The sequence below is a fragment of the Perna viridis genome, chromosome 13 (assembly GCF_037379345.1).
Source record: "Perna viridis isolate PV_CMFRI_1.1 ecotype Kerala chromosome 13, ASM3737934v1, whole genome shotgun sequence".
In the NCBI taxonomy this organism is placed as follows: Eukaryota; Metazoa; Mollusca; class Bivalvia; order Mytilida; family Mytilidae; genus Perna; species Perna viridis.
The window spans coordinates 35,994,401-36,011,009 of NC_142457.1; the positions used below are offsets into that span (position 1 = coordinate 35,994,401).

The 16,609-nt window shown below is 32.3% G+C and overlaps 1 protein-coding gene across 2 annotated transcripts; it reads left to right on the forward strand.

Moving 5' to 3' along the window:
- Nucleotides 1–53: 53 nt before the first annotated feature.
- On the forward strand, nt 54–12,162 carry LOC148600642 (uncharacterized). Of its 2 annotated transcripts, none has more exons than XM_088558675.1 (2): nt 54–197; nt 4,841–12,162. In XM_088558675.1, the coding sequence occupies exon 2, from the start codon at nt 4,845–4,847 to the stop codon at nt 6,351–6,353; it is 1,509 nt and encodes a 502-aa protein (XP_088414801.1). In that variant the 5' UTR covers nt 54–197; nt 4,841–4,844; the 3' UTR covers nt 6,354–12,162. The 2 variants fall into 2 exon arrangements, with proteins under 2 accessions (XP_088414801.1, XP_088414802.1); XM_088558676.1 differs by lacking the exon at nt 54–197 and adding an exon at nt 3,607–3,713.
- The last annotated feature ends 4,447 nt before the right edge of the window (nt 12,163–16,609 follow it).

The following is a 16,609-nucleotide window of genomic DNA, read 5'->3' on the forward strand; positions in this document are numbered from 1 at the left end:
AACCAATTATTCTGACTTATTTTGAAAAAAAAACAACTCGGGTGTACCCTATGAGCTTCCATAACTAATCGTGTGTAATCTGTGGTTATACCAGGAAGTAAAAAGATAACATTCCGTACTAAACCAACAGGGCGTTTTCCTCTCTGACGTTCAAATAAGTTAACTTCGTGCTAATTGGGAATACTGACCAGTAAAGAGTAAGATTTACTTTTCCATTCAGCTTTTACTTCAGTTCATTGTACCATCTTCTTGTATTTTCCGTGCTTTATTATTTCATAATGGTTGATAAATATGTCAAGGGTCAAACTTTAAGACTAAGACTAGTCTGTTTTTTTTTTGTTTGTTTTTTTGTTTGTTTTGTTTGTTTTGTTTGTTTGGTTTTTTTTTTTTTTTGAAATATCGAAACAGAATGAGGTCTGCCTCAATACAATGTACACAAATCCATATATAACAAGTATTAATACATGTATATTCAAGTACCAATCCACGTAGAATTCAGACACTGCCAATGGTAGAGGTGATTCATGCTGTAGAATCAAAGTACTCATGTACTGAATCAATTTATATCAATCGTTTTAGCGCCTCAAATATTCGTCGTATTCCAAAAATATGGAATAAAAGGAAAGTACGGGAATCGAATTCAAACGTATCTTAACATAAGCTTATTATAAGCTTATTATTATAAATGGTTAATATTAAACTCATCGTTTTATTTTTCTTAAATTCACCATTCTGATTATGAGGGACATTTAAAAACACACACACCAAAATACATTATAATGCATCATAGTAGCGTGCCAGTTTGCGTAATGTTCGGGTTCGATATATGTTTACATGGAACACTCCGATATAGCCCATAATTGAACTACAAACTACTAGTTGACCATTCCCAATTTTAAATTTTCAGGTCGAAATTCAGTTTATCGACCTCCAGGTCAAAACTGTCTGTTAAATAATTCAAATTTAAGGAGGTAGACATAGGGTAAAGGACATAACTCTTACAAATCATTATAACGTTTGTATTCAGCATTTGACATCAATATCATGTAAGCATCAAGTAACTTGGACTGATTTCATTATGTTTCAAATGAAAGCGTTATATGCTTTGGTGAAATCGAATATGATGTAACCATATCACTGATTTCAAGAGGCGTCCCCTACCCCAGCTCTACCTCCTTAAGCCACAAATCATTGAAATAAATCATATCCTTAGAAACGTGTTACACTCAACTATCTTCATTTCTCAGTTGATAAGGTTCATAGCTCAAGTGCTACAAGTTGTTTCATAGACACCTATGTGTCATGTGAAAGCGCTTAGTTTCTGGGCACCTAGTACAGAGACACGTACATTAACATAAACGATAAAGTATTATAATACTATCACAGGGGATTGGTCCTACTCCCAAATATGCAGTCCGAATAGTATATAACAAGAAAACGGGAATCCCAGATTTTGGGGTAACTCGCTTCAACTCAACCACCCCCCACCCCGAATAAAATCAAATATATTTATAACTTATTACTGCCCTGCAAACAACCTAATAAATCACCACCAAATACTTCTTAATATATAGAGTCGGGCTGCATATTTCATAGTGTGAGCAAGCCCCTGTGATATAATTTCACCAATCATGGCCAAAATAGCAAAACAGAATGATTAATATTGCAAAAAGCAATAATATTAGACCAAAATATGGCACAATTTCCAAGAAGTGCATTATCGAAATTCATATGCCATCGTCTATGCAAAGTTTCATTTTTATTTGCCATCTCGTAGCTTCCGTTGTCATGAGGCGGTAACCGTAATAAAAATATATTTATGATACAGTGAATGATACGTCAGGATGGTTTTGGGGGTTATGGTACCTTTTTGTAACAAAAATGGTCAAACGATGAGCGACAAATAAAAGCATAGCATTCCTTTCTTTATAATGTTTTTTGACTGGAACCACTGCCTCAAGGCCTGCATAAGACAGTTTTCCCAATTAGTACTCGGCATTCTTTTTATTATTCTTTTTTCTATGATTGAAGACTATTTACAATCTCGCTGGGTTTTCATTTCTAGTTAAACATCAAATGGTTTATTATGCGTTTAAAAATGAATAGGTAACTTGAATATATTCGTATGTAGTTCCCTTTTTACCTTTAAATGTGGCTATTGTTAACTTATTCATTATTCTTATGTACGTTTAACTGAGCCACTTCACAACGTATATTATTTTCAAATAGTTTTTCCTTCCAACCCAAAACACAATTAATTGTTTTAACGAAGAGTCAGCGACCTATATACATGTATGTAGAATGTAAGACCAGAACTATGACTGGCTAAAATATTCTGACGGAAGTAGACGATTACACAAGTGCTCCGTCCATCATTGGCATAGCCTAAAATCCTATCAATTATAATGATTATTGGGACATGTTTCAATTTCTATATTAAATTAATGGATCTGCTTTGATTAGTTCTGTTATATTTCATTTCTTTCGATTTCGTTCTTCGTTTCGTTTGATGTTATATTGAGTTTGTTTCGGACTTTACAAGTACTTCTGATACTCTGTATTATGATTGAACCAGGAAGCTTGAACACAAACTGCAACAAGTAGCTATCTTACCGTGACTCAATGTCACATTGTTTAGCAAACTATAACAAAATGTTTCCTATAGAAATTTATAGTTAATTAGTGACAAGAGGTGTCAAGTGGGGACAAGAAAGGTCAAGAATTCGAGAAATTAAAGCGACGTTTTTTTTTCATTTAAAGGCCAAATAAAGTAACATAGGACAAAAATGAGATAATTATTGAAAAAAATGAGTTAATTATTTTTAGGAAAATTTAGAAAAAAACGGAAGTCAACTGATACAAATTTAAAATAAAAAAAATCTTTTCTCAATTTGACCAATGAACAGTTTGAATAAATTAGATACTACAATTCATAAAGAAACTATATCTTTATATGTTAGATTTGATTTGATGTATTTTCAAATTGATAAAAGTATGGAAACATGTTTTATGTGAAATAACAAACAGGAAATTATTTGGAAACAATATTCAATGGTATGATTAAAAGAAAAGGTTATTTTTTTCTTTAACCGAAGAAAAACATAGCAAAATGCATTGTTATAAAAGAAACTAGTTCAAAATATATGATAAAATGGGTTATTCTCTAGAGAGATATGAAAACTGCAAAAATAATACCAAGTTGAGCAATATGTTTTATTCTAAAAAATGAGACAATTGAATCTTTATAACATATTTTGAAGTCAGTTTTCCTGTTACTTTATTGATTTATCTCTTTCTTTTTTATTATTTTTCTTTAATGAAAAAAATCCTCCTTATACTACTATCATTTTGGAAATATTTCTAACAACCTTTTTTATCTTCACATTTTTACCTGAAAAATATTCTTTTCCTGGTTTTTAAAGACAATATTTTCCTATTTTTTTTATTCTTTTATTTATTTATTTATTTATTTATTTATTTATTTTTTTTGCTTTAAATCAAACACATAAATAAACAATTGTATGTCTCTGTTTAAATAAAAACAAAAATTTCTTTGCGCTATTCCACTTGTTGTTTCTTGTCGCTTTTTGTCACCTCTTGTCGCCAATTAGTGAGACCCGCAGACTTACGTCATCATTGAAACAGAAACTCCGCGTCTGTCTGAAAGGTGTAGGACCACCGGTAATTTAAATCCCTGACGGTGTTGCATGTCTGTAAGTCATACAAACATATTGTCCCTCAATAACTGTGTTGATTTTCAAACGATATATACGGTTGTGCCAAGTTAAGACATGACAGTAATTCCTGTTGTGATTCGGTGCAGGAGATATATTTTTGTTTTGACCACCACCGATCCCGAAAGGGATGACACATGCAAGTACTTAAATTCGAGATTCCAGAGAGGTTTAACCTTACTCCTACAACGTTAGAAGTTGGAATTCCGTTCCCCCATACCCCAACTCTTAGGATGGCACCAAGTCAGAAAATAGCTTGCCAACTCCAGCATTGCTGGAGTAGGTTTAACCTTTGAAATTACAACTTTGGATTTTTTTAACGGAAAACAAGGGCTTAATATACATGTACGCACAGTCGTTTGAATATAAGTGACAAATAGCAAAAAAGAGTCAAATATTGCTATTTGTCGCTACAATTCAAACGACTGATGAGCGTATCTGCTAAGTTAGGTCAAGAGGCTTAGTATTTTGACCACTGCGCTCCATGAGGGTTAACCCACTGTATGAATAGTAATCAAGGAAACCAAGGTTCTAGCAGAAATCAAAAGAAAGTAATCCAGTGAGAAAGATAAAACATAGAAAACAGACATAAAAAAGAACATGAAGTACATGTCACTAAAATAATACATACAAAGTAGGTTAAGTGTCCTCTGCTTTTCTAGAAACACAGACCGAGTTGCTCATAAAAAGTCCAGGGTAGTTGAAAGTTGAAAGGTTTATATAAACTTATTCTAAAGTCAATAAAAAAAAAATGGTAATAAGCTGAATCCACCAATGTCAAAAGAAAAAAATATCCTCAGTGCCAAATCACAAAATAATAGTTCAAGCTACGTTTCGCAGCACAGCTGTATGTAACTGATTTTAACCTGTATGAAATGTGTAAACTCATTCAAAAGTCAATAAAAATACATTTTGTAACAAGCCTTATCCATTTTTGGATTCGACCCTGGAGAAATTTTTTTGCTTTGACCACCACCGTCAAAACAAAAAAATAGAACCAATGCCAAATCCCAAAAAGTGATTATACTAAGCTATATATAATTGATTTTAAGAGAATTGTCTCCTGGACTAAAATTAAAATTCATAGTTTTGTCTTTATATTGCAGAAAAATGGCATCATTCATCGACAAAAAAATTCAACTTGACTGTGAAGAACACAAGCAAAGATATCAATATTACTGTAGGTCTCATGACTCTGTTATTTGTCAAAAATGTCGACTGGAGTCCCATAAAAAGTGTAAAGACACTTTAGATATAGAAGATGTCATCCGTGAAGTAAAATCATCTGCAGTTTTCGAGGATTTATGGACCAATATAAAAACAAATCATGAAGCTGTCTTGAATGCAATCATTGACAGGGAAGAAAATGTGAAAAAACTACAGAAAAAGAAGGAAAAACTATCAACTGAGGTAAAAGAAAAAACACAAAATCTTATTGATCAAATTAAGAAACTAGAAAACAAAACACTATCAGAGTTAGAGTCAGTTGTAAATGAAAATATAAATGAAATCAAAGCCACCACAAAAATCCTGGAATCAAATAAAAGAAAACTTGGTGAATTATTGGAACAGGAAGAACTCATTAAGAACCATGTATCAAATTTCGAAACATTCATTGCAACAAAACAAATGGAGAGAGAAGTCCAAGAATCAGAAGAAATCTTACATAAATTATCTGAAAAAGGAGCCATGGATAATACAGACATAGAAATGAATGAAAACATCACAGCAGACGACACAATTTTTGGAATAAAAACTCTGTGTGACATTAAAGTATCAAAAGAAAAAAATACAACATCCATAGACATAAACAAACCAAACATGGGTCAGGCAGAGGTGAAGACAAGATTCCCCAGACAACTGACACTTAAACAACAGTTTACAGTAGATCAAGGTTTGTGTGATGGTTGTTGTAGGCTGCCTAATGGACTCCTGGTGTTGACTGATTATGACAATGGTGTAGTAAACATACTACACAGTAATGGTCAACACAAATCATCAGTCAGATTTAATGGAGGAAGAGGAGCAGTATACGATGTAACAGTCATCAATGAGAACCATGTTGCTGTTTCTAATCCTCTCCATAAAACAATCTACATCATAGATGTAGACAGGAGTAAAATCATTAAAACACTTCAGATAAAGAGTGATGTCAGTGGAATTACACATAGTGATGGACATTTATACTTCTGTGTACCTTGGGTAGGAATCCGAAAAATTAATATAGATACAGAAAAAATAGACAAACTCCATGATGACCAGACTGTTAGTGTTTATTCATATATAGACACAGATGGCAACAGAATATGTTATACCTGTCCTAACAACCACACAGTTACTGTCTTAGATTCTGACCTCAGAGTTATCTTCACATTCAAGGATCACAATACAATGTCATTTCCTGTTGGAATATCAATGGATGAACACCAGAATATTTTTGTGTGTAATCATTGGAAAAATAATTTATTACTGATTTCAAGGGATGGAGATAAACATGAAGTTGTAGTCAGTAGAGATGATAAGTTGTGTGGCCCTCTGTGTGTACATTATGATAAAGTGAACCATCTCCTCACTGTTGTTGATTACAATAAGGTGGTCAGGATATTTACTGTATATTGACTTTTGATGGAGAACCATCACTGAGATAAACAAATTATTGAGATTAATTCAATTTCAACTTCAAGGTAAGAAAACATGTTTTATTGTTTTACATGTATACTCGAATTCACCTCAGTCTGTTTGCAGTTTTTTAATTATCTTTTAAATTACTCATAAGTTCCTTTAAAAAAGTTGGCATTTAATTCATGTCGTTCTGTACTACAACTTTCATACAATTATTTCTCGTTCTTACCTCCGAGATCGAAATATTTCCATATTTATTTTTTATGAGAATTTTGCACTCAGCGTATTGTCTATCCGCCATCTTTTTTCTATGGATGTTTTGAAATGTTCCCTATAATCTCACAATTGAAGAGCTGAAATACCATGATTTCCCGCCATATTTCTGGTTCCCTGCCAATTGAATACTATATGTGGTGAGTTTCATATTAGGTACCAGTTGTAACATTTTCATTCGGAACTTCGGTTTTTCTTTCATTAAATGTAAATAGCAGAAATATGACGGGAAATCATGGTATTTCAGCTCTGCAATTGTGAGATAATATGGATGGCAGATAAACAATACCTTCAGTGCAAAATTCTCATAAAAAATAAATTATTAAATATTTGTTTACATGTAGGGTTTGTTTTTCTAAAGTAATTTTAATAATATCAGACATTTCCACCTTTTTCTTAATTGTCAGACATAAATAAACATAAATTTGTTCATATGATAATTAACTTGATAAAAAGAAAAGATACATGATTTAATTTTTGGCATAAGATTTACAAAAATATGATAATTATTAACTTATTAAAAGTTTCAAATAGTACAGAAAATTCATATTGAGTACAGTGTAAAATAAATTTAATTTACATTTTTTATCAATCAGAGTTGGCCTTCATCAAGATTGTCAAATACATGTACATGTATCTACATGTAGATGTGTCATCATTGAAAATAATGTTTGCCTTTTGTTGTATATATTTGCATTTTCATGTTTCTAAATAAATGAAATTTTCTCATTTGAAAACTGAAAATAATTAAAATCAAAAATTTTAATACTAGTATTACTTTGTGTAAATATCTAACACCATACATGTACCACATCAAGATATGAATGTGGTAAAAGATAAGTACATGTACATGTATTAGTGATTTATTCATACCCAGTATTTACATGTAGGCCTTTAAAAATAAATTTCTTTAAAACAATAATTAAAAAAGTACAGTCATGTAATGTACATGTAGCATTTTTTTAGTCATGATTTGAATTAATATCATAGAATTTTTTTGGCAACATGTGATATCCTTATAAGTCTTCATTGCTTCAACTAAAATCAACATATTTTTGTTAAAAGTTTTATTTATTTCATAAATTTTATTGTGTTTTTTTCTTGAAATATTAATTACATGTATATTATTGAAAGATACTACTAAGGACATTAAATTAACCACAACAGTGATTACATGTACTTGCAAATGCAATGATAAATAGAAATATCTTCAATTTATAGATTCACATTAGGTACATGTACAGCTACATGTATAAAATGTTGATTTTTAAGTCAGTTGTTGTGTAAATATATATGTACATGTATGTGTATTTGATTTTATATATTTAGCACTAACAGGGGTGTATGGAGAAATTATGAAAAAGGGGAGGGGTGCCAGGTTATTATTTGCTCATTAAGGTCCATAGATTGCAAAAATTAAAAATTATTCAAAGGGGGACTACACCCTGAACCCACCACTGTAATTATGTTAACACCTATACCTGTATTTTATAATTGGTTCAAATCTAATGTATGATTCATGTGAGGAACAATGCCAGTTTGTATTTTTATGACTAATAAGATTATAACATGTACATGTATATTTTGTTGAATGGTGCATTTATTATGATTTAGTGTTTTTTTCTTCTCTTGATGGACTAAAACAATATTAATTTATTAAACAAATTCAGATCTAAAGATAAATAAAATATGTTTAATCTATAATGATTTAATTTATCAGAAATCTTCATAACAATATCAGAATTTTTTTCTAAGAAACATGTTTTAATTTACTGACTTAATTATCTTTAATACATTTTTACTTTTTTATTTACATAAATGTAATACATTTTGTAATTAACATAATAAAAAATCTTTAAAAGAAATGATACTAAATTAGTTTCAGGGTTTGACGTTAGCTTTTATATTCACTTGTCCAGTCGGGCAAGTGACATATGTGATTCACTTGCCCAGAATTTTGTGTCACTATATAGTGTTTAAACCAGAAACCCTTGTTTAATAAGACGTGGATGGCAAGAAACTGTTCAACTATAATGCAGATGACAGTGGTTTAACATAAATTTCAGCCATCCATCATTAAACCCACGTTTTCGTTTTAATTCATAGTCAGCTTTTGTATTTTTTCTGTGGAATTTCGGGGACCCCAGTTACCCCAAAACAGTCAAGTGTCCCCTGCTTGGCCATGCTTACTCCCTCGACACTTGGGGAGAACTGATTAATTGCAAGCCAAATAAATCGAAAAGCCGTCATATTTTTTGCGGGAATAAGGGGTAAAACAAGAAGCAAAGAAATTACAAGTATTCATGTGAGGAGTTTTTATTTCACATCTTTAGTTTAACAAATGGACAACAATAACTATCTTCTATAGAATTTTATTTCTCTTTTTCTCTCATATTTTCGAAGTTTTCGATACAGATTTCTTACAGTTTTCCAAAGTAAGAAATTCCATAAATAAATCGCGATGTTCAATTGGATAACAAAAATAGATGTACAATTGGACGCATCTGATTGGTCGACATTAATATCATACAATCTATTTTTGGCAAAGGGAAAATCAGAGAACTATCCAATGATAATCTAGGTCAGCAAGGTCGGGAAGAATGGCGAACTATACAGAAGTAATTTTCGATGTTTTAGAGCTGCGATGATCAGAAATAATGTAATTTGGGCACATGTTTTTTTCACTTGCCCAGTCGGGCAACTTTGATGTCGTTTTTACTTGCCCCGGGCAATCGGGCAACCTTTAATGTCAAACCCTGAACAGTTTATTTAGTAAAATAATTGATTTTTTGGAAATTATTTTATATTTCTTTATTAATAAGTCTTGGTCTTCATCAAGTTGTTTTTTTTCAAATACCTGTACATGTATCTAGATGTGTCATCAGTGAAAATCTGTTCACTTCATTGTTTTTGTACATGTATATAGTTGTATTTATCATTTTCATGTTTCTATCTTTGATTTAGTCCTACTCAAATGATTTAAAAAATATTTATTTGTTATTTGTCATGAATATCATATATGTATATACATGTATATTCTTTTAAAAGACTCTTTAAAACAATGAACATGTTAGGCACTGTAAACAAATATAACTTATTGTAGTTATAAATATTATGAATGCATGTACATGTATGCATCCTTTTAATGACTCTTAAAAAACAATACTTTCAAATATTAAAATGAAACTGTAAAAGAAGTAGTATGTAAAAACATGTATTATACTTTATTTTTATTTTTATACAGGATTTGAATTGTTATACAAGACATTTCACCTTCAGCTTTGACAACTTGTGATATCCTTGTACATGTATATTCACCTCAAATTTCATTTAAAAAAAAATAAATACATTTCTTCATGTACTGTACATTTATAAATTCTTCTGAAGTTACACGTATATTCATTTTTTTTTTCTTGAAATTTGAAATATTTTTGACTTAAAGTAAATAAACTGGAAATCACATGTATTTTCACTAATTGTAAATGCATGGAGATTTCTTCAATACTTACCGTGTGTACAGTACATCATCTATGTTTAAATGTAATTTTTATCAATATATAAATGTACATGGCATGAGTAGAATGCACATTTATTCATTTACAATATTTGTTTATTTTTTTTGTATATATATATATATATATATATGTTTCATTTCCGTGTGTATGTACTTACAGAGTTGGATTGAGAAATTTAAAAAAGGGGGGTCCCCAAAGGGCACTCAGGTCATTATTTGCTCATTGGATATTTTTAATGAAGATATATGTAACACAAATTTTCCATCACCCCATGAACCCCCTGGATACCCACTGTAAGTTTGTTTACATCAATTATTCACAGTTCAATTCCACCAAACCAAAGTCTGACAATTGAATAGGAAATATCAAGTGACTTGTTAAAAAGGTCAGTTAGGATTTTCCCTGAGATGAATAAACCCAGTTTTTATTTTAGAACTAATGAGGCCTAACCATATGGAATTACATGTACATGTACATTGAATGGTAGAATGATTTAAAATTTATCTTCTGAAACACTAAGGACAATATTCGTGTATCTACATGTAGATGGCCAAGGCATGGTGAAGTTGGTTTTAAACATTTCGTGAATTTGGATTTTCCGATAATGGGCGAATCCAACATATGTCATGATCAATATGGATATTAATGACAAACCTAATATTTAATGTCCATCAAAGAAGTGACACATTCCAATACATTCTGTGGAATATATATTCATCTTTAGGATGCTGTCAACATGGACTCGTTCAAGAGGCTTTGCCGATTCACGGAGTCTTTAATGATGTGCTCTGCCAATATGGATTATCGCATGAAAGGCAGACTATTTGGATTCTTTTTTTTTAAGATGGAATTTTTTTCTCTAGTGAGAACTTTTATTTATGTAGAACTAAGCTATGAAAGGTTTTTCATGTATTATACATTGTGTCTTGATTATTTGTTTGAACTTGCACTTCAGCATGTTGAAGAGTGAAGTTAATAACATGTATAAAATACATGTACATATAGTGTTCATTTGTAATTATTCATTCAGTTGTAGATAATTCCAAATTTAAAAACATTATTGGTAATTGGCTAAATTGGAAAAATTGTTATGAGGCAAAACAAATATATGTCAATATTACTTGTTTTTTTTTTTATTTTAACACCACACCACAGTGCACTTGAAAAGCAAAGCATTTTGGTAAGGTGATTTATAATCTTAATGAAATGCACACAAAATTAACATTTCAAGGGCAGCTAATTCTGTCAAAAATTTATTGTTTCTTACATTCTCTTAAAAAATTATTCTAAACAAATCTATTGATGTAGAGATCAAAGTATAATCTTTTCAGATAAAGAAAGTATCCTTGAGTAAAATTGTTTTTTTCATATTTGTGGGCAATGGACATGCATTTTACCTGATTTAAAACTTATTTAATTATTTAGTTTCAATACAGATCCAGTCCAATAATATTAATTCTAAAGTACATTGTAATCCATTTTGCTTCCATGTCAATCCTGTCGATCAGTCATCAGTAATTAAATTTTGTTTCTGAGAACAAACGAGTTTGAATCATCAAGTTTTTTTTCATAGTGGGAACTTATGTTTTTTTTTTTTTTTTTTGTTTTTTTTTTTTTTTCGTTATTTTTTTCTTTGATCTTTTTTGTATACTTTATTACACTATTTTAACAACATTTACCACTTAACTTTTTGGTAATTTTTTTAATGCTATAGAAGTTTAAGTTCTAAAGTTACTATTGCAATAACTTAATAATACATGTATGTCAATTTTGATCGTGTGTAAATTAAATATGCTTTCAATTCAAAATTACTGTGAAACATTATCAAGCCATTGCAGTCCTCCATAATTAGTCTGATTTTATTCAACTTTAGAAGAGAAGAGTTATTGTTCCTGAATTGTTTCAAGTATCCAGAATTTTACTTCTAATCCAAGCACATTTGAGATTTTTTGTGTAAATTGTCTTGTAATAGTATTCAGATTGCTGGTGTAAAAAAAATAAAACATATATTACTAAAATCTCTTTTTTGTTTGTACTGGCCTGTCTCTGGCCATTTTCAGAAGATATTCCCATGATGGGGTTAATTTTGCGCATTTCAAACACAATGGTATGACGCCATGTTATCTCTGCTTGGCTGTAACTCTAGTGTCCATGGAAGGGCTGTTAAAGTGTGGTCTTGTTGATGTTTTGTCAAGATGTGTCCAATTTATCGCTACCATCTGATAATGATATGTTTCATGTCTTCCTGATTGTATCTGCTAAAGAGGTCATGCCTTCCATGCTGGAGGCCTTATTTAAGAGGGTTCCTTTCGATTTCACTAGTATTAATTAACATTTTAAACAGGAAACGTTTGAAACAGATAATTAACTGTGGTGGAATAATGGTATCACGCTGTCGTCAGTTCGTCATTGTCGTCTGCCGTCGAATAATAGTATCATGATGTCGTCAGTTTCTTTATTTTCGTCTGTGGTGGAATAATGGTATCATGCTACAGTCAGTTTCATCATTGTTGACTGCGATGAAATAATTGTATCTCGCTTTTGTCAGTTTTGTCATTGTTGTCTGCGGTGGAATAATGGTATCATGCTATCGTCAGTTTCTTCATTGTTGACTGCGGTGGACTAATGGTATCATGCTGTCGTCATTGTCGTCTGCAGTGGAATAATGGTATCATGCTGTCGTCAGTTTCGTCATTGTTGCCTACGATGGACTAATGGTATCATGCTGTTGTCATTGTCTTGTCGTCTGCAGTGGAATAATGGTATCATGCTATCGTCATTGTCGTCTGCGGTGAAATAATGATATGCTATAGTCAGTATCGTCACTGTTGTCTGAGGTGGAATAACGGTATTACGCTGTCGTCAGTGGGGGAATAATGGTATGATGTCGTCAGTTTCATCATTGTTGTCTGTGGTGGAATAATGGTTTAAGCTATGGTCAGTGTCGTCAATGTCGTCTGCGGTGGAGTAATGGTATCATGCTTGTCATCAGTTCATCCTTGTCGTCTGTCGTCGATTAATGGGATCATGATGTCTTCAGTTTCGTCATTGTCGTCTACGACAATTTCCTTTTCGATGTACTCTGTCATTTTCGGATTTTGTATTTACTGTACTGGTTTCTTATCTAAAGGCTTTATTTGTTGTTTTATTAATTGATTGGTTTTTTATGGTGTAACATCCTATTAATTCACCATTAAACAATCGCGGACACCAGCTTTTGTATCAATTACACAAGTACAGCCAGTGAAATAATGGTATCATGCTACAGTCAGTTTCGTTATTGTTGTCTGTGGTGGAATAATGGTACTACGCTCTCATCAGTGTCGTCATTGTCGTCTGCGGTTGAATTATGGTATCATCTTGTCGTCAGTTCATCATTGTCGTCTGTAGTGGATTAATGGTATCATGCTGTCTTAGTTTCATCATTGCTGTCGGCAGTGGAATAATGGTATCATGCTGTGGTTAGTTTCGTCATTGTTGTCTGCGGTTGAATAATGGTATCATGCTGTGGTTAGTTTCGTCATTGTTGTCTGCGGTTGAATAATGGTATCATGCTATAGTCAGTTTCATCATTGTTGACTGCGGTGGAATAATGGTATCATGCTGTCGTCAGTTTTGTTATTGTTGTCTTTAGACATTTCATGTTAGTATACATTGAGTGTATCGATTTTCATGAAATTAAACCACTAAAGAAAGCATGGGAAAGAATCATTCACAATGTAATGAATTATCATAGGAAAGAAAAATCTTTTATTTTTTAATTATTATTTTTTTGTTTTTTTGTTTTTTTTTTTTTTTGGTGGCAAAATTGTGAATAACATCTGATATGCACACAGATATGTCTCTATGAATATGCATTAATTATTGCAATGTTTGACAGTCTCTTGTCTCCCAATGTAGCTCGCAAATATCTTTTGATCATGCGCATTGCAGAACGAACTTTTGCTAGTAGCGGAGAATGCACGCATTGTCAATAACACGGTAAAAATTGCATGCACTTTAGGGTAGAATATTTGTTAGTTGCAGTTATAGTTTCCAGTAATTACTCTGGCTGCTCATTTGTACCAACAATACTCCATTTTTCTTTCCATTGGGCGACATTGTCTAGACATGTTCACTTTTCGCCAAGATCGACTTTGAATGTAAATTAGATTTACTGTATCTTCTCAGGGGCGGATCCAGGATTTCATGAATGGGACATAATTGCCAAAATCAGTATAAAGGAAACCAGATTATGACAGGTTTACTAAAGAATATGATAAAAATTGCCATATTCAATACAATATTTAGCAGATTACCATAGTTTTTTTTTTTTTTTTTTTTTTAAAGGGGGGGGGGGCTGCATCCGTAAATGCTTGTTGCTTGGATTATTAAACAAAATTATAAACAACTCCACCAAAATATTGTACAAGACAATTCATAACACTATAAATCCAGATCCTTCTTCCGTCGAGATATCCGGCAATCATAGTTCCCTCTGAGAAATCTTAAAGAGACCTGTCCATTAAACATCTTGCGGGAAGGATCAAGTTTTAGAAGAGTGCAATTTTAAAAAGCATTCACCTTAAAGTTTTTATTTTTTGTTTGTTTATTTATTTGTGTGTTTGGTCACAATGTTTTTTTTTTATCCAAAATTGGAATCATAACTGCTTAAAAACGCAAAGCATCTGCCCCTAAAAGATAAATGGTCAGTCCCAAAGACTACTGTACAGTTCCACTTGATCAGACGTTAACAGCCAACTTCATAGATCTTGTTCACGAAGCGCTCAGTACATAATGGAATGCTCATTGGACAGAGGTCAGGATATCAACGGTGTTTTAACACTTCAAGTTAGTCTTCACTTCTCATCTCTTTTCCTTACTTGATTTTCGTATGTTTATTGGGAATATTTGTAACATTGTAAGATGCGCTTGTTATGACATATTGCCATGAGCAGTCAGTAATAGATGTCCTCGATCCTGCAAATTTACAAAAGCGACAATTTCACAGCCTTGCGGAAGAGTAATGATCAGTGACGGATCCAGTGGAGGGAGGAAGAGGTTTTGTTAAGGACAAAATGATCAAATATTGGCCTCGAATCCCCCTTCTTCTCATGTGGAAACCCCTTCTAGGAATAAATCTCTGAATCCGCCATGGGTCAAACTTTTAATTAATTCGTGGCTGAAATAATGTACCTACAGGAAGAGGGAACCAAGGTTATAGCGGAAATCAAAAGAATGTAATCCAGGTACAAAGACCAGACATGGAAAACAGACGTACACAACAAAGAATATAAAGCAGCTAAAACCATACACACAAAGTAACTAAAGCAAATGGGAAACTCGGACTCCACTGAAAACTTGGGCATGGACCAGATGGACCGGTAGGGTAGAACTTTTCTAGAAACACCCACCGAGTTGCTCATAAAAAGTTCGGGGTAGACGAAAGAGGAAAGGAACACTATGACACGTTGAACAAATAAGTTTTCATGGCGCAGATGGATACACCGTAATGATCCACGAGTTCATGATGACGACCACAAAACTTCTGCATTGATGACTTCAATCTTGTAGCAACATAACCATGTTCCAGAAGCCTACTTGTAAGAATTCTTGCGCGATACAAAAAGTCTGCGTACATGTAGTTGTTGGAGAATTTTGTAAATTTGGCAAAAATTAGCAAATAGCCTGGAACTCCATTTTTTTCGGGAACTATCCAGAATTCCCTTTTTCAAAAGTTCCCGCCCTTGATTGTACTTTTGAAAAAAAAATATGACAATATTTAAAAAGATCTACTTATTCTTATACCTAATTAATATTTTTATTATACGAATCACTTAATTCAAATTCAAATTTAAAGCGACCCTCTCATGAATATTATTGACGGCTACCTTCCATGTGGGCTGGTATTGACGGTTAGGTTGACCATGTCTTCCCATTATGTAATATGCTTTGGCTGTACCTTGTGTTGATTATAACCACCCTGAAAGATTTTAGATGCCCGTCCAAAGAATTCCAGCAATGGTTATGTACATAGATCACGGTGTTCGTCCATGCCTCTAAAGCCAAGCATCTTGCAGTTATAAAAGAAAACAGCATACAAATACTATAATAAGCGTAACAGAATGTCAGGATTTTGCAGCAAGAATTAAAGTGCGACAATTCTATAAGCCTCAGTAAAATAACTCATATTTCAGAACATTACGTAAGGTAATTTTGCTGAATAATTACTAATTCTAGTTCCGACGCAGTTGGTATTGAGTTACTCCTACAACGTAAGAGGTTCGAACTCCGTTCCTCCATATCCCAATGTCAAAAATAGCTTGGCAGACAAAATCTATCATTGCTGGAGTAAGTATTTAGTTACCTCTACAATGTAAGAGGTCCGAATTCCGTTCCTCCATATCCCCATGTCAGAATATAGCTTGGCGGACAACCTCTAGCATTGCTGAAGTAGGTATTGAATTGCTCCTTCAGTGTAAGAGG